General features: G+C 47.3%; 1 protein-coding gene across 1 annotated transcript in view; it reads left to right on the forward strand.

Moving 5' to 3' along the window:
• PTPRF (protein tyrosine phosphatase receptor type F) overlaps positions 1 to 26,580 on the forward strand; it is a 252,979-nt gene that overhangs the window by 155,549 nt on the left and 70,850 nt on the right. Inside the window, exons 5-8 of the mRNA XM_082483326.1 lie at positions 5,269 to 5,379; positions 21,986 to 22,255; positions 25,052 to 25,633; positions 26,196 to 26,329. Coding sequence (XP_082339452.1) covers positions 5,269 to 5,379; positions 21,986 to 22,255; positions 25,052 to 25,633; positions 26,196 to 26,329 — 1,097 coding nt within the window. The remainder of the gene's footprint in view (positions 1 to 5,268; positions 5,380 to 21,985; positions 22,256 to 25,051; positions 25,634 to 26,195; positions 26,330 to 26,580) is intronic.

Genomic DNA, 26,580 nt, shown 5'->3' on the forward strand with positions numbered 1-26,580 from the left:
CTATCCGCAGCTGCCCGTGGTGCACAGGAGAGTGATTTCTCAGCCACGCTGCCATCCAGAGCAGTGTGCCAATCACCAGCCTCTCAGGCATAATGACCATAATGAACACTAACAATCAAATATATTTATGGTTATCTTGTTTTGCATAATTGGCAGTGCTGATGGCTGGTGAAGGCTAGGTGCAAGACCCTGTAACAGCTGGGAGGTGCTGCTGTTATAAATTACAAAAAAATAGTGAATATGGGAAATGCTTGTTTTCATTAGGAGTGACTCTTGCGTGGTTTTGGTATCTTCCAGTTTTTCACAGCTCCCACGGCAAGTGTTGGTTATCTTGGGCAGCAGCCAGGGTGTGAAAGTCCAGCCCCCTTGCAAGGCTTCACAGCATCTCGTTCTCACTATATTCACGCTTATGGTTCCTTGTTTGGTCTGGGCTTGGTCTGGCCCTGCTCCACAGTATCATGGATTTTATTAGGAGAATTGTCCTTATCTGGGAGGGAGTTTTTAGCAGAAGGGGAATTGGGACCCATGCCTGAGCAATGGCTGCAGGGGTGACTAAGAATACTGCTTCAGGAAATGTCAGGTGGTCTTTCTGTGGAGGAAGCTGGTGGAAGGCAGGGGGAAAGAGAAGGGAGGGGTTTGGGGTAGTCACGTCCTCTGGTGTGCAGGGTGGGCAAAATGTACCTGTTCCCTGAGGGGACGGGCCCTGGGCAGGTAGCTGGGTTTGTTAACATCTGCATTGCAAGTCTTTTCCTTAGATGAGTGCTTTGACTGCAGCCTGGTTCCCTGACTCCTGGGTACTTCTGGGAGCATTTCGTTCCATGTATAATTTTATAACCAGGGCAAAAGGTCAGTCCCCACCTCTAGGCCAGACTGTGAATGCCTTGCTAGAGAAATGGAGCTGCTCCCACTGCTGGGGATGGAGCTCCAACCTGAATAGATATGGAAGAGTGTTTAGCTCCGTGCAGCGCTCTCTGGGAGAAGAGAGCACAAGCACCCGATGAGCTATGGAGCTGGATTTCAGAGAGATCAATTTGTATGGCAGCTTGGAGCTTTTTACATTTGGTTTGTCACCTAGAGGAGAGACTGACAAGCCCTCCGTGGCACAACAGTACCCAGTGCTGCCAAGAAGCAGCCCTTATCAGGATCTGCCTTCCCCATGCTCTTTCTGTGCAGTGCACTTTTTAAATGCTTCTTTTAACCACTGTCACTGCAACTAATGATTCTGCCTGAGCACAAGTATATTTGAATAGATAAGTATCTTGGAGAGCTGCTAACGGGGCTGCTGTCTGTGCCCGAGTTTAAAGAGCAAAAGAAAAAGCTAGGAGAGCAGGGAAGGGACTGGCAAGGAGATACCAGCGTGGAGTAAAGAACCTTTAAGGGATGCTTGTCAGTCAGCAGAGCGTGCTCCTGCCCTCAGCCCCAGAAAGCTCTGCCTTGTCACCATTCTCCCTGACACTGGAGAGCAGCCAGGGGTTTTTCTCGGGAGCTGTCAGCTCTCTGATAAGCTGAGATGCGTTATCGGGAACAGATCTGAGCTGCAAGCAAGATGGACATGACATCACAGAGTGGTGAGGAATGGCTGCCCCTCTTCTGCTGGAGCCCCGCTGTGGTTTAGGGTGTTGAGGAGGCAGCGGAGGTCGAGCAGGGAGAGGTTTTGCTCTGATGTGCACATACCGCTGCAGAACCCCACAAGCTCCCAAGCAAGCTGTTCACTGCTCCTCTCTGCACACATACACACATGCTGATGGTAGATGATCCTCATGCATCCACTGAAGCTGTGCTATCTGATTGCACATCAGGACTCAGCCATGCAAATGAGAACAAGGCACCTACCACTGGAGCACTCGAGGAGTCCATATGAGAAGTCTGCAGTAACATCCTGTGTGAACAAGACCTTACTCAGCAACTTGTGCAACATAAATCCCAAAGTAATGAATAAAAGTAAATCAGCCTTCCTATCCTAGTTTGCAGAGGCGCAGAAGATTACACGATGAGATGTTGACAGTGCTAGGAATAGAAATCAGGTCCATGAATTTCAGGGAAATGAACCACTCAGGACTCAGTTCATCCTTTCCTGTAGCTCCTTGTGTCCTGTCCAGCCTAGACTTGACCACTCCAAGAGATGAAGCTATTGCCTTTCTCTGGGATGACTGAACTAGGGCCTGGAGCATTTTATACTTAGGGAGTTTTTCACAAGGCTCAGGTGCACTTACGTCTCGAGCTTTCTCATCCCAGCAATGTCTGAGCTTCTTAACTTTATTGATAAATCTCTGTACCCTGGGATACCCTACACTGTCCTGTATCTATCACTTAATTGTGGGTTGTCCTTCAAGAAACCCCCTATAGTCCCACTGACTGCAATCAGGCCCACTGACTGCAATCAGTTTACCATGATCCTTCCACTCTCTGCTAGCTGTCAGCTGTACTGGGGGATCTTTATGTTTGTCTAATGGTGATTAATTGCAGTAACTGATTTCTTTCTGTTTCAGTTGAGAGTTTTATGTTGACTTCCTTCTGCTTCCTGGGTTCTTTCTTGCTCCTGATGCGCCATAGTTTGAATAGTGCCAACCCAGACAGAACCAGAATCCCTTGCCCAGTGTCCCTGAACAGTTTGTAGGCAGTTGCTGACACATTACATGTTTATAGTTTGATTGTAGAAATTGGTCCGCGCTGGCTGCAGAACTGACAGGCAATAACAGCATGTAATCTGCAACTCCCCTCTGCCTTCATTTTCTTCATCCTCTTATGTGTTCCTCTTCTCTCTCCAGCACTGATGTTGAGGTCCCTAGAGATAAAAAATAGTTTGACCAATCAACATTTAAGAGGCATGGTGATCCGAAGTATAAAGAGTATAAATACCAGTGATATGTATTAAATGGCTAAAAGGGGAATATAAACAGGTATGTGTTCGTGGCAGAGTTATCTAGGATCTTATTTTTTCTAGGCAGACACCACTGCCTGTCACCTGAAGCTGGCTCTGCTTTCAGCCCAGCCAGCTGATGAGGGCTACAGGCTAAGTCAGAGATAGGCTCTTCCTCAGGGTGATGACATCCACTCTTTTTTGTTGGTTTGGTTTTTTTTTAAGTTTGGGTATGTTTTGCAGCAAACAGCTTTTCCCAGCCAAGCTTGATGCAGGCACTCAAAATGAACTCTGCAGCACATGAATAACGAGCAGAAATTAAGAGAGGGATAATATATGGTGAGTTCCAGGAGAATCTTCCTGACAGAGAGCATAACCAGGCTGTGGCATCAATTCCTTGAGGAAATGGTGAAAGACCTATCACTCAGCACATTTAAAATGGGATTGGACAGAACACAAGTACATTTACAACAGGGAGCAATCCTGCCCTGGCCCCCAGGGATGCACAAGATAACCTAATAGGTCTTTTCCATTTCTAGATTCTCTGATTCTCTGTGTCTTGTCAATGCTGAGATGCTTCCTCCTGCTCCACTGCCTGTCATGCTGCTGTCTGCTTGAAGATGTTTTGCCCAGACGGCATGTAGAAATTCAATGTTCTCTCTGAATTAAGCAGCAGTGCTCTGTAGGCTTTGGCCTGTGGGTGTCCAGAGAGCGCTGTGGCTAGGGAAAGCTGGCAGCTCCTTTTCTTAGTAGGTAGAAAGACTTCTGCAAACAAGCTTTCTCTGTCTAGCTGAAGCCTCATTTCCAGCACTAATGCAACAATAGGGAGGGCTCTGTACATCATTTTTATTATATGGCAGAACCCAGGGAAGTTCATTTTTCCCCATGACATATAGACTTATGCTACAGTCTCAATTTATCCTTCTAAATAATGTAGGTGGCAGTGGTTGATTCACATTAGTTTTTCTTCTGTTCTGATGATATGAAAAACTGAGTTTGACCTCTGCAGCTTGAACCAGCAAGAAAGGAGAAGGCAATTTCACTGGCTATTCTCAGTGCCGCTCTCAGTGGTCGTTTTGAACCGTGGCAGGCAGAAATGAGTTCAAATCCTTACAAGCAAAGGGGTTAATGTTTTCTTTTAGTTCAGTATATGGTTTGTGAACAGAGTTCCCTTCTTGCAGGCAATCCTAACCAGCAGAATCTGAGCACTTGGAGACTCTTTAAAAATTATTCGCACATTGCCTGGGGAAAGCAGGCTGAGCACCAGCCGCTTCAGCGTCTGGCCAACTCCTGCAGTGCCAGCTTGCTGTCATATACATCCTGCTTCTTTCTTTCTCTGCATCTCTGTCTTTTAGTCTACATATGGGGCCCAGTTAGGGGTGTTTAGATGTAATAGTAATCTGTGCTAGGCAAGAAGCTGGATGAAAGACCAGCCTCCCAAGCCAAGCGATGCTGGACACCAGTGGAATAGGCTGAGCAGATGAGAGAAAACCACCTCAGACCAGTACTTACTTTCATATCATAGGCACTCCACAGGTTCCCCATGTAAATTGCTACTCTCTGTGCTCTGGCGATTGTTGCAATTATTTAGCTGTGCCCCTCACTTTGGGGACGGGATGAGATAATGTCCCAAGGAATCTGCAGTCTGGGCTAAGCAGCTGTTCCTGACCCAAAGCTGAAGAAGCAGGCACTGCCGGGACAAAGGGAGGGTGGCTTTCACACGAGCACCAGGTGGATTGCATTGGTGTATATCTTTGATGCCTCAGACTGAGTTTCTAATCTTTTTGTATCATGTATAATTAAATCTGAAAGGACAAGGAGATCACTGACGTGGAGGAAGCTGACAAAAGGCAAAGTGTTTTCTCAAAAGGGGATGTCTGTTGGAAGGAGGGGTGGTGAGGTGGGAGAGATGGGACTCTGCCAGCTTCTGCAGGAAGGTTGCAATTTGTTGAGTGTTCGCTAGGCTTTGTGTGCATCAGATAAGAATCAAACAGCTACAGTTAGTGTGCTTTGTGCTTGGCTGTTTTGATTAAAGGCTTATTAAAGGTCCTTTTATTAGACAGGAGTTTCATATGAAGCTGTAATTAATATGTGTGTATGTGTATGTTTTTTTTCCTTTATTGAAGCAATGAATATAAGTGGTTGGGGCGGTTGGAAATATATCAGTAACTGGTTCCCTGTACATTAAAAAAATAACAATAATCAATTTCACAAGCTTCTAACAGCAGACTGGGTACCTTTTGGCTGCATGCTGGTACCCTGTGGGTCCAGGGAACAACATCACAATATATTTATCCAGGAAGATACTTTAAAAAGCGTGGGGCATGGCCTTCCTTTTCTGAGGTTGGCTGTTCAGTCGCCAGATTTGCCATAACCTGAATTGTCTGTGTCATCTTGTTTGTGTACAGGAGCTCTGCAAATAGAGAACAGCGAGGAGTCAGACCAAGGCAAATATGAATGTGTTGCAACCAACAGCGCAGGAACCCGCTACTCTGCCCCAGCGAACCTTTACGTTCGAGGTAAGAGCAGCTTCCACCCAAGAAGGTCACTCTCCTCCTGCCCAAACATCTCCATGGCTTTCAGTGAAGGAGTGTGTTCCCTGTCTCAATGCCCTGATCGCACTTTGTGGTTTGTGTAATATGGCCTTTTGCTCAAAAAACAAGATCTTTGATCCATGCTGGGTTTCATGCACATTTCTGGAAATCTGTTTCTGCTGTTTATATGGTGTTATGTAAAATGCTGAAATACGGGCAGAATGGGAATTCCTTTCTCCCTTGAACTCCTTAACTTTGTGTCATAATTATTTTAATGGGGTACTTACTCCTCTTAGTATAAACTAACCTTTGGTGGAGTAGTGTAAAACCGGTCATACTCCGATGAGCCAGAGGTGCTCAGCTATAGGTGAGCTGATATTTAGGTCTCTACTTTGGAATATGTATCTTTAAAACTGAACAGCTTTTTGGAGTTGTCCTAATCCATCTTATATGCATCAGTGATTGAGCCTCTGGGTATTAATGGCTCACACTGGGAACCTGCTGGAAATTAGCCACAATTCATGTAAAGTGATTTTTCTAATGGTTATGCTATGTTGCCAATTTAAAACTATTTTCAACATACCAGAATAACTAGGTTTTACATTAGGACAGTGTCCTGCCAGTTTTCTTCCTCTACGTTAAAGGTGTTTGAGTTAGCTTGGAGAGAAGCAAGGGCTAAATTCCCTATACACTTTCTGTTAATTTCGGCAAGAAAAAAATGGGCTGCTTCATATGAAACTCTGTATAACTAGAGCCGCTCGTCAGGAACCCCTGGGAAATGTCGTTATGGATTTTCCCAAGAAGAGGAAGAAGATTCTTGTGCTGGTGCAACCCATTGTTTGTTAGGAAGTTAGAACTGGATTTTATTTCCACACAGTGAATCAACTGTCTAATAATAAAATCTCATCTTCATTTCTTCCTTCCTCTGTTTTGAAGAAAGAAAATGCAATCTTAAAGCTGCATATGCATTGGTTAGTATGGAAAGAGGACCTGAGAATGATTAAGTCTTCACATGCTGTGCGTTTGCTTCTAGGGGTGGTTTCTGACGTTGTTTTCTTTGCTTATTCTGGGGGACTGCTTTTTTATTTTGCAGCGTAATTTAGGTTATAAGAGTCTTTGGAAGACTGAAGTATCCAATTAAGCAGATTCAGAAGATGAAGCTATATGTATGCAGTGGAATCACTCATTTCACTCTCACAATGTAATTATGGATGATTTTAAACTCCCTGTGTTCTTGCAAGTTCATTTTTCAGGCAAGCAGTACTAAAACTCATCTGAGATTGTCACTTTGCACTCAGAGGGAAAGGATCCAAGTTACCAGGTTGGATGTTGTTGCATAGGTTTGTGTGGATACCCAGTCGTTCAGCTGCAGTATTTGGGATGCTTTTGCTTCCTGTGACATGCTCAGAGTCTCAATCTTCTGTTTTCTATAGAAGTGTGGCTCAAAAAAAGAACAGGACCTTCAAGAGGTAGAAAAAACCCCTCTTAACAACTTTCCAACTTCTTACTAATGACCACTTTTTATTTAGCAAGTGAATCCTGTAGGAGTGTACTGAATTTTACCCTTGGCTTGCTGCTCAGCAAGGTTCATCTGTCCTGTTTGGGCTAGGCATAGGCCATGGGTGGTCTGCATGCGTGAGAGGATCCTGACATTCACCAAAGAAAACATGTTCTTAGACACATGCTTTGCTGTTAACTGTCATTTTCTTACACATAAATTTTTGGAACAAGCCTTTTTATTGCACGTAATCTTTACAATGTCAGTCTCCAACCTGTGTGATCCTGATAAAGCCCTGCTGTATATTTAAGACAGGATACCCCATAAATTATCAGCAGGTGAAATTCACTGTGCATACTAGGTCCTAGATGGTATTTGTGCTTACAGTTCCTGATAGCAAATGTTCTACCAAAAAAAAAAAAAATACTATATTAGTTAATGACTTCAAAAAATTAGTGAAACCAAGAACAATATTTTATTTCTTTAATAAGCAAGGAAAAAAATGAAAATATTTTAATTTCTCAGGTCTGGGGTGCAGAATAAAAGAATCCCTGTTTTTTTCTTCTTGTGATAGTCCTACAGTGTTGTCATTAGACAGATCAGTGACTTCCACTAGGGTCTTCAGAAAGTGCCTGCATCTTTAGTAGAGAAGACATTAATTAATGCTAAATTACAGTGGAAATTAAGTGTGTCGGCAGCACTGCCACTGCATGGTAGTTTCATAGTGATTGACCTCATTGCGGTGAATACTCAAGAACTTGGCCACTTTCTCGGAAAGCATGGCTGAGTACTGAGCAGCACTAATTTCCACCCTGTGTAGTTCTCAGGACTGCTTGTGCCTGCTCTCATTTACAGCCTATTGTTTTTTCAATAGTTCAAATGTTTGTTTGTCTCTTGACTCTTGGGGTTTATGTTTTTGATCATGTCCTCCTCTTTCCTAGCCTCCCAGGTAATCCTTTGTGAGTGTGCTGTGTTAGAAAGCCCAGGCTCATTAGCATCTTTATCATACTTTTCAGTCTAACAAAGGAAGATACTGGGTGCTGAGAAGGAGTATCCAGGCACTGCTCAGGGCTTCCTATATCAATGAAAGAACAGGAGGAGGAAGGAGCAGGGTACGCCAGTGTCTTGTCTCTGTGAATCCTTTAGAGCCAGCACTTCTGCACAGATGGACTTCATTAAAAGTTAAAACGTTTCCACACCAGGGATTTGTAAAGGAAAATGGATGCATTTTCCTTGAAGCTATTATCTTCATCTTACTAAGCGTGCTGGAAAGCAACCCTCATAAGCCTTCTGCTTCTGGACTGACAGGTCTATCTGTCTACTGCTCCAGAGCCAGGATGGGGCTGAGGAGCAGTGCTGGGAGCTGACTGCCTCCCACTGCTGCTCTTCAGCCCTCCATGCATGGAGGGTTGCAGAAAACATTCAGACATCGGAGAAGCAAGAGCAGAGTGAAGGCAAGAGCAGGGAGCAAGGTGGGGCAAGCCAGGGCCAGGTGGCTATCTGGGGCATAGCAGGGGCTTTGAAGGGACAACAGTGACCTATTCCTATCTGTCCCTTTCAGCCCAAGCATGCTTGCCAGTGCTGGTCTGGATGCTGTCGTTACCAACACTAAGAAACACTCATCCATTTGTGGTCCATGGTTACATGTACCACAGTACATCATAATAATGATTAGATTTGGGACTTGGTGGTGCTGCAGGGAGAAGGGAAGGGAATAGAAACGTGTGAAAGATGTGATTCCTCTAATCCAGAGAGCTTACTGTCTAATTTAGCAGAAAAAAAAATCCAAGAAGTTGATTCAGGACATACAAGAAATTGGTTTAAGAGTAGAAGGCAGATTGGACCTAGTGTGGAAAAAAAAAAGGTGGTGTCATTTCATCATGCTTACTGGGAGAATAGTATAATTACACTGATTCACCTATGCGGTTGGTTTTTTATGAAAATATTTCACTCTTCATTTGCCTTCAGCTTCAGGGACATCTGAACAGAGAGGAGCATTTTCAGCCAAAACTCTTGTCCTATGAAATGCCTGTAAAGGTGGTGGCCTGTGTGGTGCTCCCCTTGATAGACGCACTGTCATTTGACTCTTTTCCTGTATGAAAGGTTTTTTGTGCCCTTCTCTTCCTCTATACATGGCATTATTTTTTTCCCACTTCAATGAAGCAGATGAGCAGGAAGACTGTGTATAAGAATATTCATATTAATACACTGTGGAGTTCACTAGGTGTGTTCCCCAGCGCTGCTTACAGCAGTGAGCAACACAGATACTATTAGAATAGCATTTATTGGAGCATTGGCTGCATACTTCCCATCAAATGAGAAATCTGCTGCTCAATTTTCACTTCTTAAGTGCTGCTTTTCAGGCCTTCAAGCACAGTCCAGTGGGTCAAGTGCAGCGAGTTCCCTGGCCCAAAATGCTACACATACTATAGAGAAGCAGCTGCACAGCTGCTTTCAAAAAAAGACCATTTACAACTGAATTGTCTCCTCTGTCCCTAAATCACAAACCAGTAAATCAGACTGCAGTAAATAGAAATGGTATTACTGTAAAAATTTGTGCTTTCTTGATCTGCTTTTTGCAAAGCCAGGCTAGTATTTCATTTGGCAGCAGGGAAACTTGCTTGGAGTCTGAAGTTTTATTTGCCAAGTTTCACTAAGGAGCCATCACCCAAAATGAAATGAGGATTGTGGTTCTGTCCCTAGCAGCGATTCTCTGGCTTCCACAGGGCTTTACACTTGGGGACTTGGCCGTAGCTTAGGCTCAGACACGGAGGGAGCTTACCGAAATGGCTACTTGCGGCTATATGATACTTACTGCAGTGGGGAACTTGTGTAAATAATAATAATTGTGAATGACTGACATGGGCCTGGAGCAACAAGACTTGAAGCCTTTAAAAAGGACATTTTCTGCTTATGTAATATTAAAACAGCTAAAATAGCAACAGCAGTCAAAGCTTGAGGGTATTGCCAGGAGAAGAGTTAAAGCTGAGGACAGTGGTCAAACAGTCAGCGACTAAAGCTGGGGCTAAATAATGGGGGATACGATTGTTTACAATCCAGCTATATGCACACTTCTGGCAATGTGCTTTGTTAAACCTGCCTCTCATCAGGGTTGGTGGGGGTGACATTACTTGACCAGAGAGGGGCACTGCCGGTGCTTGAGGGCCTGACAACGGTCACAGACAAGCAGAGACTAGAGAGACTTGTGAGGGAGATGCCTGGATGACAGAAACACCAACAGGCAGCTGAATCAGACTGGATGACCCAGACTGCTGCTTCGGACAGATGTCTGCCGTGCACCATCAGAAGAAGCAAAACCAGGCTGTAATAGAGGCCACAGAGTAACTACCCCTCAGCAGTTGGTACATGGCTGAAGAGAGCTACAGGTCCGAAGGGCCCCGCATACGCTCTGTGCAGTCCTGACCTCAAGATAATGCTGCAGCAGAACAGTGCAACAGAGAGCAATGACCCTTTGATGAAGAAAGTGCACTCCTTTTTAGAGGATTTCAGTATTTTTAACTTCATTTCCTCTGCCCCCGGGTGTTGCTCTACACTGAAGCTACTGCTGTAGCCAAAGTCAGAGCAGCTGTAGTTTGGGCAGATGCAGTTTGGCTAGTTGTGAGCAGACTCGGAGTGAATGCAGCCAGCAGCATGGCCGGAGCTGCGCAGCACTCGGCACCAGCAGACGTTTGCTGCTCAGCCAGCACCGTGGCTCCAGCTGCTGTGACTGCGTATCCTCGTATTGGAGCTGGCTGGCTTCAGAACCAGAGAGGCACATAGCGGCTCTGCCAAGTTCTCTTTTCCCCATGTACTACTATGCATATTTTTGTCATGTTTTCTCCTGGGGTGAAGTGTGTTCGCCATCAGTGTTTCTATGAGCATTTTGCTATGCCGTAATGATTATAATGATCACAGTTTAATAAATAATAGTTCTTTGTCCTTCTGCTAGCACATTTCATCTGAAGATTTCAATGTACTTTATAGAACTCAACTAAATAAGCTTAATAGTTTTATTCCTTGCGAAGTCCTTTGATGGTTAAAAGTGCAATGCGAGGCTCAGGTCTGATTATTTGTAAAATGACCTTTATGGAAAATAGAAGGAGAGTGGCTGGTGGCTCAGTGCACGATAATGCAACACAGAAATGGACTTGGAAACCTATTTCCCCCTCCTCTCCACATGACCTGCATAGACATCTGTGGAACAATTAGGCCTGCATATCTGTGCTGACTAAATGTCTGTTCCCTCCCCTTCCATATCCACTTGCACAAAGGGTTAGGAAATCCATCTCTGGTGCTCTGAGATTTTCTGCTCTTAATTGAATTCATGCATGCATGTGTGTGCACTATGAATGGGAAGGGATGGTTGGGCACCCTGAGCATCCTGTCTGCCTCTCTAGAATGGAATATACTCATCACTGTGGCATGAGAACATTGTTCATCGCATATAATGGGAGGTTGTCTTATTCTCATGTAATCTGGCGTAAAAAAGACAATCTGTCCTTTTGTTCCTCTATACCTCTAAAAGCTGTAAACGATAAAATTTGATTTATGTGGAGTCCTTGAGACACAAGATGTGCTTTTGGAGATAAGCAGAAACAGGTTCATCCCCCTCTGGGTTTTTGTTAACCTCTCTGTATTTTGGATTCCAAAGCATCTGGGTTTGCCTTTATATTAATGCCTTGCATAGCACCAGAGGGTTTTCAGCACTGGACAGATGCTGGCAGTTCCCAGCAGAATTGCAGAGCCAATTGGGATAATGAACTTTCTTGTTGCTTTCAGGAAAGTATTAACTTCCCACTCTGAAAAGCTTTAGAAATGTGTTGCTTTGTTTGAGCTAGTGATCTAAACTCTCAGACCTGTGCATTCATATCCTGGCCACAGCCCCCTGCCTTGTTTCAGGGAGCTAATGCCCAAGAATACACAAAAGCGGAACCTCCCGTAAGCCCAAATTCATTCTTTCTGCAACAAGCTGCTGTGGTTACAGTATTACTGCTGCTGCATAAGGCGAGCACGTCTGTGGCAGGGTAAAAGCCAAATTCAGTCGGCATGAGAATTTCTGCCTACAGAGCACTGGAGCCATCTGAGAGACAGGACTGGCAGACGCCTCTCTGATAAGGCCTCGCTCTTCACTTCTTTGCTGTTTCGACTTGGATCTCAAAAGGAGCCCTGTTTTTACCTTCTGGAGTTTGCTATCCTCAGGTGGCATTTCTGCTGTGACTTGACTTGCTTTGTCTTGCACATAGACTGGCATGTTCAAGTTAGCTGCCAGGCAGCTCGGGTTCGTGGGAACACATTAGCATGCCTAGTGAGCCATGGTATTCTGCACAGGGGATACTCTGGGTGACCCCAACCTTAAATCCTCTGTCCCGGTGGGGGGGGCAGATGTCATTTGCTGTCACTCCTCAGAGTCATTTGTTTTGTAAAAAAGTGGAAAACCTGTTGGTAAAACGTGCTTCTTAGCTTAGGAGTGACATGGATAGAGAACTGGACATAAGGGAGAATATGGATGGGATATGTAAGGAGATGAAACTTTCAATTTACCATTTATCAGGTTTATCTCAGATAGAGCAGCAGCTGTTTAAGCATTAATTAAAGGGAAAGGAGAGAGAACTTTCTGCCCAGGTGTTCCCTCTCGCCTTACAGCTGTTCCAAAATAGCCTGCTACTGTTTTTTATTCCCCCTAAGCCACTAATATAATAAGAGATTAAGAGATAATCCAGCAATTAGTGACAAATAGCAGGCCCCAAACTTGTTCCTGTTTGACAGACCAGAAATTAATCTGTTTGAATTAGCGTGTTTCACACGTGTCTCCTCACCTTTCCGACTCTAATCTGAAGTGTCAACACGTGGGGAAAGCCACTGTCGGAGCCTACTCCTGTCCATGCACACTGATGCAGTGTGATCCCTGCTGGGCTTCCCAAAACAAAGCTCCTGGCTGTTCCCCAGCTGCAGCAGCACCCCTCTCCCTGCCCGCGGGCACACCAAGTGGCACCACAAGCGAGTCCCCTTGGTATGGCTGGGTCTGTCAGCCCTTCCCAAGGGCACAGGGAGGCTCTGCAGCTGCTGCACTTCTGCAGTGGGGATGGGTATTCCTGTAGCTGTTTCAGCCTCATCCCGGAGTCTTACACCCTTCACCAGCCTCTTGCTGTTCGGTCACACAGTCCCAGCGGGTGCAGCAGGTTGGTTGGTCCACATTTGCAGCATTTGGAGTTTGTGTTGCCCTATTGTGATATTAGTGCTGCTTTCCAGAAATGCAGCCATTCACAGGTACGCCTGGTTTGCCAGAAGCACTGTGCTTCCTGGGCAAGGGCAGGAAACAAATCCTCCCTGTTGGGAAGAGCTGAGCAGAAGGCAGAAACCTCTCGCTGTCTGCTGAGGCCATGCAGATGTGATACGCTCCATTAGATTGAGAAATAAAGTGGTGGCTTGGGAGCGGCAATAAAGAGGTTCCCTCCCATCACAGGGTCTCACAGGATTAAATGAGCCTTATGTTAATGTTTTGTGGACTAAGAGGTAAATCCGCTGTCTGAAGCAGGCCAGAGGAAACCTGGACCTTAAACCTGTTTGTTTTGAGGATGTCCGGGTGGGGGTCCTTGCTGGATGTGGCCATCACTTATGGGCCAGTTAAGCTCCGAGTTTGCTTGTTCTCATCCCCTGGTATCAGTTCAATTGAAGAAACATAAACAACTGTTTTGCTGTTCTCCTGCAAGCTCCATTACACTTCGTAGGCCACTGTTGTAGCTGTTATTGGCAGTTTGTTGCCTGGTCTGTACCATGTCAGTGTTGGTTAAAATCCTGTCCTCTAATCGCTGGAAATGGCTGACTGTACTGTTGCACTGTATAATGCCACATGCTGTTCTCTAATTTGCAATGTTTCTGCTGGAAAGCAAATTCCTCCCCCCACCTTCTTTTTCCCCCATCAAAAATGTGACTCATAAGCAGTCTTTAACTATCAAATCCACTTCTGTATTCTCTCAGTGAGGGTTTGATTACAGCTGATACGCCACAGATCTGTAGCTGGAGTGAGGTCACTCCTGCTAGAGAAACAAGATCTCCTTTGTCTATAAGGAAAATGCAACTAACCTTCTACTGTCTCTCCCGCAGGAACAAAAACTGGGATCTGCTCAATTCTCTCTGGGTGTTTTTGTCCTTCTGATTTCTTGTCCATCTCTCACTCGCAGCACAGTGTACCAATAAGGCTCTCCCGAAACTGAGCCCAGCTGAGACTGCGCATGTCTGTCACTTGCCTAATACCTCTCTGCTGCATTTAGCTCTTTGTTTGGAGAGAGGGAGCGGCTCTTCATGGTAGAAGATTTTCCATTCACCACTTGGAACATTTCTTTCATACCTGATAAAATTCGGATCTACATATATGCTCTTCCCAGTGTCTGGTCAATGGGTTTAAAAGTGCCTTTGCCATCATCTTTATAGCTGGAGTGAGTGCGTGGGAGGACGTCAGTTGGTGTGATGGCTGGAGTCCCTTGCTCTGTGTGTGTGTGTTTTGCACATGTAAATGCGTCTGTGCTTCCAGCATCTGGCCCAGTGCGGGGTCACCCCTGAAGCACCCTCCATGTGAGTATGTGTGGGACGTGCGGTCCCCTCCGCCCTGCCTCCACAAGCAGTGAGCAGGTCAGGGAGACAGAGGGGCCGGCCCAGCTCCAGGCCAGAGCGGTGCGAGTGCGGCGCACTCTTGTCCACGGCATGGAGTGGTGTGTGTGCATGGTGGGAAGTCGTGGCTGACCTCTGTAGTCTTGTCTTGTCGTTTCAGTGGTGTGCGGACAGATGAAGCTTGGCCTGTTTTTACTCTCTGTGTTTTTCCTTGTCTTTTTTTATTCCCTCCTCATCTTCATCGCACTCTGCCATCAAACAAAACAAACTTTCATCTCTCAGATCAGCGAGAAGGTTGGTCCTTTTCACTTCTTATCCATCTACAGTACGCCACGTCAGATGGGACTTTTCCAATAGATAGAGGAGAGCCATCCCCAAAGGGGAGGGGGCCCTACAGACTCTGTCTCCCTTCCAGGCACGGCAATAGTGTGCCTGCTAAAATCTGCTTACTGTTTGCTGTGACTCTGCTGATGGCGTTGATACTTTGCCTGCATGCCTTTGTTGCTTGAGATTTAAAATGCACAAAATATATCCTGCATGCAAATACCAGCCAGGGCAGTTTTGTTCAAAGGTAGGGTGGGAAGAAGTGCATGCTGCTGTATGCAGGGTCCTTCTCTAACCCATTACCTGTGCTAGGTGCCAGTCTAATACCTCTAAACTACTGCTGCTTTCTGGCCGGACATCAAGAGCAGTCTTTGGAAGCTGGGATCAGAATGATCTCCAGTCTCCTCACAAGCTGCTAGGGAGAGTGGGTTCCTCAATTTCTCCTGTAGCTTTAAAAGTGTTAACTTTCTCTAGAGGTGAAAAGCTTACTTTTGATCTCAGCTGAAGAAGAACCCAGCATGCTGCCCTCCCTTGCCACAGGGCAGCAGGGGCAGCTGGCTGAGAGATGCAAGGCCCTTGTGCTGAGGCAGCTTCCCTGCTCCTCAGCAGTCCCTGCTCTGGGGGTGGCCAGTTCTCCATGCTTGGACAAGGACCCTTTGCATGAGCAGGTCTACCTCTCCTTTCTTCTCTGGGGCTGGGTCTTTCTCTTGCTGGCAGGAGAGCAGAGAGCTCTGGCAGTGGCCCCAGCCCATGGCAATGTGCGCAGGAGCTCGTAGTCACTCAGCAAAACCTGATCTGTGCTTTGCCCTGCTCTGTCCCGATGCCCTCAGAGAGCCAGAGGTGAATAAAGGACAATAGTGAAAGGCGACTCCAGCTTTTAAATTAAATCTAGCTCCAGACCTAGCTTGAGGCACTCATGATTTCATGCTGAGGAAAGCTGGTGTTTTTGGCAGAAGTCCTGAGCTAGTTTCCAGAGATGACTCCTTCACCAAACAAGTACCGTGCAGGTCCGTCCCTCCACTCACGCTGCAGGAGAGGGATGCTCACAGCGGCTCTCCAGCCTGGTGCTGCTCCTCGGTGGCACAGGGAAGAGACCCTTGCTCCTCTCACACACGCCATCAGGCAGCTGCATGACTTGATCTTATAATCATCACTGGAACAAGTTTTAACAAGTTGTCATAGCAGTTGTTCCAGTACACTGACTTCGCTCCCGTTTCTCTCCCTGGAACGTGCTCTCATTTAGATTGTACAGAGGCACGGGGCCCTTGTTGTTTACCCTCTAAAAATAGATTTCGTAGAGGATAAAATTACCTGAGCCCAAGACAATGATGAAAAATGAGAACAAGGAAGAAAAGAGAAAAACTTAAAGCCAAGGCCCAAAGCCTCCCAGATTTCAGTGAATTTGGAGCACTGCTGTGATGGCTCAGGCACCTCTGGAGAATAAACCTTTGACAGGGCACTTAAACGTTTTAGCTGCATGGTTTAGCTGAGGGGAGGCAGCCGAGAATGGATATAAGCCAGCAGGAGCAGATAATTTCTCATTCTTTGTGTCGACCCCTCCTTCCCACCCCACCAAAAATACCCACGTACACAAATATTTAATGTGGAGCCAGAAATTAGTTTCTAAATATTCCATTGGGATTTGCCGTGCTTATAATTTGTTTGGCACTGATAATTACATCTTACATTTTTCCAGCTTTACTTAAAACTGTGTACTGCTCACCCATGCATTTAATTATTGCTCTGTGACTGCTACAAGGTTATTTATTAACGAGTTATTTTATCTTGATACAGTGGATCTTTTCTCTTATTCCCCTCCTTAATGTTGTGTTATTTTCATCAGAGAAATTTCAGAGAGTGAATGCAAATTGCATAGCTCCACAATCTTGCTCTCCCTTACTTTGCTATTAGTATGTCAGTATGCTGAATGCTGATGTGTCTCCAGTGCTGCACCACTGTAATGATATATCCTCTTTTATATGTGGTTGTCAGCGCAAATAATTAGACCTAAAAGTTATAGCTGAAATATAATCCAAAAATGGCAAGGCCCTGTTTTGGAAATTGTCTATAAAATGTCAGCACTCAAGGATGCATTGGGAGCATAAATAGTACAGCATTGTTTGAGCACAAGATTAGACTGTAAATGCATTTTTTCTGGTTCCAATTTTTCCTCTCCTGCTGTTGATTCTGTCAATAGATTGTGAGACTCCAGCAACTGCCTTTCCATTTGAAGTCCTTCCTTAAAATGATAGCGCTAGGGAGAGATGAAAGGTGTCTACAGATGAGTAAACCATGCAGACCGATGATCGTGTTTGAGGATATCTCCTAAATTCACTCCTTCCTGACTCTGAGGAGGTGGTTCCTGAGGAAGGCGGGAGTTTGGGGCATGGTAGAATTGGGGCGAGGGCGCGAGCATACCCCATGCACCAAGGATCCTCTGGCTTGCCTAGCTGGAGTGAAGAAATTGGGCAGTGTCTCTCTCAAAGGTGTGCCTCCGCATCACTCCCTACTATTCATCCCAGTTGGGAGGTTGGAGCGGAGCCCTCAGAACTTGCCTTTGCTACGCTGGGGGCCAGGTAGGAGCAGCGCAGCCCAGGCAGTGCTGGTCCTCCTTCAGAGCGGGCAGAACTTCAGACTGCTGCTGCTTTGTGCAGAGGAAGAGCAAAGGGAAGAGAATGTCAGGACAGTGGTGGACCACAGCAGCTGGGATTGCCCCAGAGAGGAGCAGAGAAGGGTGTAGAGCACTGGCACCATCGCTATGGGGCAGCACCCAGCGAGCCTGCGGTGGGGTGTCAGGAGGGGGAGGATGGACCTGAGTTAGGTACCAGCTGGGCACAGTGGGATGGAAACCCAAAAGCAAGAGCAGGGAAGTAAAGGTCCCTGCATCTCTGCAATCTGGAGGGAGGGGTGTTAGCATTGTCGTTTGCTCAGCTGTACTGTGGCCGGGACAGCCAGCAGGGAAAGCAGTTTGGTTTCCCCTTCCCTAGCAGCACCGTGCAGTTTTGGAAGCACGAGCAGTCCTCCCAGCACTGTTGTGTTTTCAGCAGAGCCTTGCTGCATGCCAGCAGTGTCTCAGCATGCAAGAGGGGGGCTAACAGCACTGGCCTGTGAGCCCTGAGCACTCGTGCCCAGAGCTCAGAGCCTACAATTCTTGCAGTCAGCAGCAGGGAGGGGGGTGTCCCTCATTTTCCAAGGGGGTAACGTCACCCTCAGAGGGAACCTGAGACATTAGGAAACAGCCACTGCTGTGGTAAAAGGAGCCGGGCAATCGATTCATGCTCTTTGCTCTCAAGGCAAGGAATGTGCATGTTAATGCATGCTGAATTATTAACGTTTCTCAATCTCAACCTTTGTGGCTGTTGTGTTGCCTGCTCCCCTCCTTCCTCCCCACAGTCCCCCCAGTGAGTGTGGAACCAGCCTCTATGCTGTCCTTTCTCCTTGTCCTGTGGGATCCAGGGCACTGGCTCAGGTTGCGCTGCACTGCTCACCACTCCAGGGTTTCACTTCACTTCTCAGGGTATGCTCTACAGGGAGGCGTGCAGAATAGTTGAGAAGCACAGAGCCCTTACGATGCCTATTCTTGGGATGAATGACAACGATTCTCATTTTTGACACTCTACTGGTTTAACTAAACCTCTGAATTATACTATTGTCCATTGAAATAATTTTAATATTCACAGCAATTTTCCCTGTGCTGTTCTTGCAAAACCTCCAAACCACCTTCTCTGATCTTTATCCAAAAAGAAGATTAAAAAAAATATTGCAAATTCTCATCAAGAAAATTGTAATAAAAAGGGAAATTTCATTGCTGCAATAAATGAAGAGCAACAAAAATTTCTGGAGCGCTTAAGGTGGCATCATGGTCTGTGCTAGCCCATGCGATTTGAATTGTAAATTGGACAGAAATTCTTAGAATGCTGCTTTTTGAGGACTTATACTGATTTAAATTATTACCAAACTCTTATGCTAGAAAAGCAAGTGACTTAAATCACTGGCTTGAGCCTGAGGAATGTGTTGATGGTGCTCTGCAAGCTGCTGTGAGAGCTCTGCCAGCTCTCACTAATGCTAACTGACAGCATCTCCCCTTCTCCCTCTGTACTGACTGGGACAAGAAGCTGCCAATTATCCCTCAAGAGTATGGGAGGCTGATGGAGCCCGTTCCTTCCTTCGCACACGCTCCTGCCAGAGTATTGTCCGGGCCAGATCTCTCGCCAAAGGCATTACCCTGATGCCCTCCTACCTCCCATGTTGAGAGCTAACCCCTACACGTGACATCCATTTTTAGCAGCTGTGGTGCCCAAGGCACTGCAGCTCTCCGGCACGGAGCAACAAGCCCATCTTAGCAGCTTTGCCGGTGTGCTAATGAGGGGAGGCCGGCTCAGCCATTCTGGGTCGCAAAAATACACCGCAGAGGCCTGTTTAACTGCTCCTCTGTTGCCAGGCTTGAGAGCTGAGACCCTGCACGGCTTCCTGGCATGCCGCAGGCTGCAGTGTGCAGGAGACATGGCCCGTGTCAAGGTCAGCAGCGCTGCAGCCTGGCTACCCTCCTGTATGGTTTGATCTGCAGGAGAGTTTTCCTTGCCATTCATCCCTTCCCAAGGTACATGGACATGACAGCCTCCTCTGCTGCTCTCCTGTGGGTAGGACAGGGGAGAGCCACTTCTGAAGAGGCTCAGCCCTTCTTTTTGCCCTGCAAAGCGCTGCCGTGAGAGCTCCAGGCCCTTTCGGAAGAGCATGTCCCCTGTGCTGCCCACAGGGGAGCAGGGGACGGTGGGCAGCTGGCTTCCCCAGAGAGAGGCAGCAACGTGTCCTCTGCAGGACACGTTGAAGGGGACACAGCACCGATAGGGCTCAGCATGGCCCCAGGAGCACCCTGAGAGCAGTGCTTGACACGGGGACACAGTGCAGGGTGCAGGGAAGTTTGCAGTGGGCTGTTCTGCCTCTGGTCTCACACGGCTAGGAGTCAAAATCTGCCTGTGCATGCTGGGCTCTGACCTTCCTGCATGGCCTCTTGTCCTCCAGTCTTGTCTTCCCATGTCTCTGTACATGAGTTACTGCGCACCTTCCCTCTCCCTGCCCTGCCCTCACTCCACTTTCTCTCTGACTCCACAGTGGCCCCCAGTGCCTGCCAGCCTGTTTGCCCGGTGCATGTGCGCGAGTGCTCTGTGCACACCTATGACTTTATCGTCAAAGTTTGCTCTTTTTTATTTTAATACAGTGTGGGTGGGTGGGTTTGGCCCTTGGATGGGGACGGAACTTGAACAGCTTCTACCTGAAATAATTCGACGCCATGTTCATTGGAGAACGAAATCTGACTATTAACGAACGGTGCTGGGATGCTTTGGTTGGAAATACACGCCATCATGTTAAACCATTGCCATGTCCATCAGGTTAACTCCGTATTCTCATGACTGTGTAGCACTTGAGTACACTTTCAGTTCTGTCTTATTTGGGGAGCGCTGCCCGTCAGTCAGGTAACGCCTCACTGGCGATTGCTCATGTAGCTATTGATTTGAGATTTAATAATTGATTAAAAGAAACAACCAGCAAGACTTTGGATTTAGATGTTAAAAAAAAAAAAAAAGCAAAGCAAGTTATCTTTCCCCTGGCTGGTAAGGAGCTAATGAGCCCTATTTTGTCATCGAGACGATGTGTACTACACACACTATGTTGACAGTATTGTCTAATTTATCACGAAGTCTTAGCTGTGTTGTACATGCTAGCGTGGGGGCTTCTGTGTTCAGTCTATTTCTGCAAGCCTGTTGGTTTGGGGATGAATCATCAAAGAGAGCACTAGTGAAATTTGATTTGGGGAGAGTCAGCTTGGCAAGTAGAGCTGACACCTCTGCGGCTTTACCATCTGCGGAGATGCCGTGGTGGCAGGAGCCAGGCCAGCAGAGCCACATCCCCCTGGACTCCCAGTGCCCCTGGGGCCGGTCGTGCCTGCGGCGTGTTGTAAGCTGGCACTGCTCAGGCTCCTGCCTGATTTCCACCTGCCCCCAGCACTGCGGCTGTTTGCTGCTCCGCCAGCCCGATGCACTGATGGAGGAGCGTAATTGGCAGGGAGAGGCTCCTCAGGAGCCGGTCAGTCGTGAACCCAGCCGATGCTCTGGGGCTGCCTTTCTGGTGGAGGAGGCTAGAGGAGAGCAGGGCTGCTGGGCAAGACACGTTCGAGCAGTTTCCCTTTTTAACTACAGACTAAAATGAGCTTGCCCAGAGGAGACAAAGATTTACCGAGCACAGTTGTTTCTCTACCCTTGCTTAAATAGGCCCATAACACTAACCCTGAAGAAGGGGCCTCATTTCTCAGTGTCATTTTCCTGACGGGAATGCATATGGCAGGCAGCTTTAGAGCTTTATTGTAGCTGAGAGTTGCTTACAAATAAGTCTTGAATGAAATACCCAGCAAGGGATTGATATGAAGAGAAGCTGTGCAATGAAATAAGGAGGAATACATCTCCCGAAGTGCTGCCACAAAGGTGGGGAGGGTTCTGCCAGCCCCGCTCTCTTCTGTCAAAATGGATATGATCTCACATCTGTCAGGATTAGTTTTCTCCTGCCCAGCAAGGTGATCTATTCAGGCCCTGACAATGTCACGCAGCTCTGGTGACTATTTTTTCTGAGCCGAGGTAGAACCTGAGTTACATTTTGAAAGGAATTATATTTTATTTAGCAGCACACGTGTGCTAATTCAGAAAGAAACCCTTCTGCTGCTCCTGCCCAAACCCTGCAAGGTTTAGGGGACGAGTTGCTTTACTCTAGAGCTAATAAATTGAGCAGGTAATTCCGTTTTGCAGAGCTTCAGTGGGCCCTGCACAGAGAGAGTGTGTGACTGGCATTTGTGCATGCTCTCTAATTAGAGGGATGTAATTTAAATGGAGGAATGTTTCATGTTAGTAATATGATTTCAAAAGGCTATGTTTGGAGGGAACGGATTGAGCCATCCCTTAATGAGTTCTTCTAATAAGATGCCAGTGGCTAAGGAAGGAGAGCAAAGTGTGTGCAATTTGGCAAAGCAGTGAACAGCTTTTGCACTTCATTTTATCTGTCCCGAGGGATAGACAGGCAAAATTGCTGAACCCCCCTCACGTACCCCCGCAATGCAACTGAGTGCTCTCTGCTGGTTCTGTGACCCTACTAGCTGTCTCCTCCTTGTTTCAGTGCGGCGTGTTGCTCCTCGATTCTCTATCCCTCCAAGCAACCACGAGGTGATGCCAGGGGGGAGCGTGAATCTCACATGCGTGGCAGTAGGTGCTCCGATGCCCTATGTGAAGTGGATGGCTGGTGTGGAGGAACTGACCAAAGAGGATGAGATGCCCGTCGGTAGGAACGTCTTGGAGCTGAATAACATTGTGCAGTCTGCCAACTACACCTGCGTGGCCATCTCCTCCCTCGGCATGATCGAAGCCACAGCCCAGATCACTGTCAAAGGTAAGGAACTGTTCCTCATGGTGCTCCTACTTGGGTTTCAACAGTGTAGCCCTTTCCCAAAGTGTTTTTGGGTGCGCCCAACTGACTGCAGTCTGCTGTGACTTTTCCACCTTGCAAGGGATGTTCCCAAACCCACAACTTTGTTTTTTCCCACTCACAGTATAGTATTTGCTTTGAAGGTTGTTTCCTCTCTCCCTACATGTGGCACAATGGGAGACAGACTTGTGTCAGGGTGGGTCGCTGTTATGCCACAAGGGAACCTCATTGGGTCTGTGCTTAACCCAGCAATTTCTGGGTTGTTGCGTGCATCAGCAGGATCAGTTCAGCACAGTGGCAGCCCCAGGCTGTCCTGGGGCAGGAGTCTGGCTGTCTGCAGTCAGAGAGCTGTTTGCACAGAGATCTCTTGCAGTAAGAGCAGGACAAGAAGGTTAACTGCAGCAATGTGAAGTATCTGTGGGACTCACCAGAATGAGCATCCTGCCCCCCTGCAGGAAGAAGCTATATACCTTCGTTTTAAAATTGTTGTATATTTCTCTGTCAATTTTCTTTTTTCCCTTACTACTGTGCCTCTGTCCCTTTGTCTTTCTTTTGTTGCTGTCCTTAAGGCATGCATCCTTCCTGCTGCCGTTTCACAGGTAGCTTTGCCCCAAAGAGGACGTTATTGCTGATTGCTGACCACTGGGTACAGGGCAGCCCACCCAGACAGCTCCCTAAAGGGAGGCTGAAGTACTTGTCCTGCTTTTCCCATCTGGGGCCAAGCAGGTCCACACTATCCCTTTCCTCCTCTCCTTGCAGTTGATTTGTAACTCAGATTTCCACAGATATGTCATCTTTTGAGTCTGTCTGTTCTTGTAGGCCCCCTCCTGCACTATGGCCACCTTTAGCACTGAGTCCCTGCTTGAACAAATCACAGAATTGAGTGTTAGCCCTCTCTGACCTGGAGATTAACAGCAAATTCTCTTTTCCCTGGTGCTAGTCAGAGGATGCTTTTAACCTTAGCCACATACTGCTCGCTTTACTCACAGTGCCTGCTAGTTAGTACCTTTTCCAGCTCCCATTTTCTTACGGAGCACAGGGGTTGCCTCGGTTATAGTGCATACCCAAGAGTGAATGGAAGAAAGAGGCATGATGGGGAGGTGGTTTGGATGTGGAGGGAGGAGGTGGGAACTGCACCACTGCACTGATGGTTCCCAGTATTTACCTCTTTGTACCTGGGACGACTCTGCCTCGCTCTCTCTTTAGCTGAGGTGATGCCCACTGCTGCCCCAGGAATGCAAAGGCCCCCATGGCAGGGAGTGGTCCGCTCAGCTCCTTTTAGCCCTTTGCTGTCCTCCTTGTTTCTCTGTGTTTTCTGCACCTTTGCTCTGGATATCTTATTGCCTCTGTCCCTAATTCCTTCACCCGGTGTTGCTTCTCCTGTGCTTGCTGGAAAGTAGACCGTTTGCAGAGCAGGCAGGAGAAGCAAGATGACACAGCTGATTGCAGTAAGTGCATCAAAGGTACCAGACCTGCCTCTTGCTCATATGCAGGCTGCACACCCAAAAGCTGGCAAGACTCAAGCTTGCAGCTCTCCAAAGGAAAGGGTGGATGAGTGTCATCTGTCCTTGAAAGCTTGAGGGAGGCTGCCAATTTCTTGGATGCTCTAGGAAATGTGTTGCTTCAGGCTGTAACATTCGGTGGGATGTGTTTGCCCTCCTTGAGTCCTCCATGGGTAGTGGTACAGTGTCTGGTGGTGAGTTACATGTCCTTCCCTCCCATGCCAGCTCAGCCCTTACCGATTTTCTCAGTATTCATGTTGCAGTAGCACTGGAGCAGGCATTTCCTGAGCTAAACAGCCTGCCCTCCTCAGCTGAGCCATGTGGAAACTGGAAACCTGATGGCTTTGCCAAACAATGAAGTACTTGAGGATCTTAATTTGGGCTGAGCATTTTTCCTAGTTCTTCGTCAAGCACAGCTGCATTACAAGTCACTAATGACTTTAACTAGAGTGGTTCGTAGGAGGTTTAAACTTACTGTAGACTCTAATTCAGTCATTGTCTTAAAGTATTTGTGTACTCTGCAAATCTCTTTCTCGCACTCATTCTCTTTCTTTGTTCTTTTGGTGAAATGGCAAATCTGGAAATGTTTGCTTGCAGTAGTCGCGCTCTCATTAACACTTCAGAGATGTCAGTGTCACAGAGTTCTTGTGTAACAGTTTATTGTCTGGTTGCAGTTTAACACACCACCCAGTGAAATAGTGGATGTGAAAGTTGGTAATTTCTCTGTCTGTATCCCTCCTGCATGTACAATAATACTTGCAAGGCATTCCCCCATCAACCCATCTAACAGCACTGTCCATGAACTCCCTATGGCCTAAGATGCTGTCTCTGTGGAAGCAGAAGCAAAGCTCCAAATTACCTGTGGTGCTCTGATTGCTTCACTGTATCCCTTTGTAAATCAGCTGTACACCTGGCTTCTGGGGCCAGCCCGGCCCAGCAAGCACCTTCCCACTGCCAGCTGAACCCCCATGACAGAAACATTCCTGCATCCCCGTTGAATTACCTTTATTTAGCCTGCTGCTGGTAAGTGCGTCAAGCACGTCTAATAACATGATTGCTCTGTTTATCCTTCCATTAAGAACCACTTCAAGCAATATATGGTAATATAAAAATGCATGTTCTAGAGTATGAAATGATTTCTGCCTTTTAAAGAAGAATGTTAATGGGAGGTGGCAGCTCCATTTTTATCCCCGTGCACATTGCAGGGTTTGAGCTGACTGAATTATTTAAATCACACCTCTCTGCCTTCCAATTGCAGCACTGCCAAAACCTCCAACAGAGCCATTAGTGACTGAAACGACAGCTACCAGCGTGACCCTCACCTGGGATTCGGGCAACTCTGACCCCATATCATATTACGTCATCCAGTACAAGCCCAAATCCTTGGAGGGTCAGTTCCAGGAGGTGGATGGTGTGGCAACAACCCGCTATAGCATAGGTGGGCTTAGCCCCTTCTCGGAGTATGAGTTCCGGGTCATCGCAGTCAATAACATTGGCAGGGGTCCCCCCAGTGAGCTGGTTGAGGCCCGGACAGGAGAGCAAGCTCCTTCGAGTCCACCCCTCAAAGTCCAGGCACGGATGCTGAGCGCCAGCACCATGCTGGTCCAGTGGGAGCAGCCAGAGGAGCCAAATGGACAGATCAGAGGGTACCGCGTTTATTATACCACCGACCCGCATCTACCTTTGAGTATGTGGCAGAAACACAACACCGACGACAGCCACCTCACCACCGTGGGGAGCCTCATCACAGGGACCACATACAGCATCCGCGTCCTGGCCTTTACTTCAGTGGGCGACGGGCCCCCCTCAGACATCATCCAGGTCAAAACACAGCAAGGAGGTACGTATGGAGGGAGGTGCTGCGGCTCTGTGTCCACCCTAGTGGTGTGTGGCTCTGCTGTGTGTCTGATCTGTACCAGGCATCTCAACTGCACTTGGTGCTCAAATGATTGCCTGTCAGAGTGGTATCCCCACCCCACAGCCATCAGATTTAAGCTATCAGCTTCTCTGGGGGAGCTGGTATCAATCTCTGTACAAGTAATACAGCCCTCAGTTTTGTCTGGGATATGATGGCTAACAACGTGACACGAGGTCCTGGGCATGAACCTACGCAACTGTGCCAGGCCCTTCTGGGGTGTGAGTACACATGTGAAAAGAAGGAGCTGGGATGCAGTCAGGGGCTGGAAGTGAGCCATGGGAATTACATAGTCACCTGCCTGGGTCGCAGAGGTACTTGCGTGTTGCCTGGGCTGTTCCAAGAGCACAGTATGGGGGACGGGGAAGAAGGGAGGGTCCAGAAGGAATGAAAGAGGATCCTCACAAGGTGAAACAGACTCTGCAAAGCCACGTGGCTCCTTTCCCTGCATCTGCCCCCTGACACTAACCATGTGTTTGGTCCCCAGTTCCTGCCCAGCCAGCTGATTTCCAGGCAGAAGCAGAGTCCGATACCCGCATCCTATTGACGTGGCTGCCTGCCTCTCAGGAACGCATTACCAAATATGAGCTACTGTACTGGGAAGGGGAGGATGGCACTCAGGTGAGGATCCGCCTCTGCGTCAGCAGCACTTGGGACTGGACATCACAATTCAGCAGCTTGGGAAGGGTGTCTGCTTGAGCTGGGGTGGCAACAGGACTGTTTCTTCTCCATGTTTCTTCTGTCTCATGGGTGTGTGATAGTATAGCAATCTCTGGCTTCTGTGTAAGTGACGTCAGCAGTGCTTGTTGATGCCCAGCAAAGTAGCTAGTGACCGGTTTGGGACTGGAAATGCCCCAGAATACCATGACACC

Source organism: Vanellus vanellus, assembly GCF_965231255.1.
Source record: "Vanellus vanellus genome assembly, chromosome: 5".
NCBI lineage: Eukaryota > Metazoa > Chordata > Aves > Charadriiformes > Charadriidae > Vanellus > Vanellus vanellus.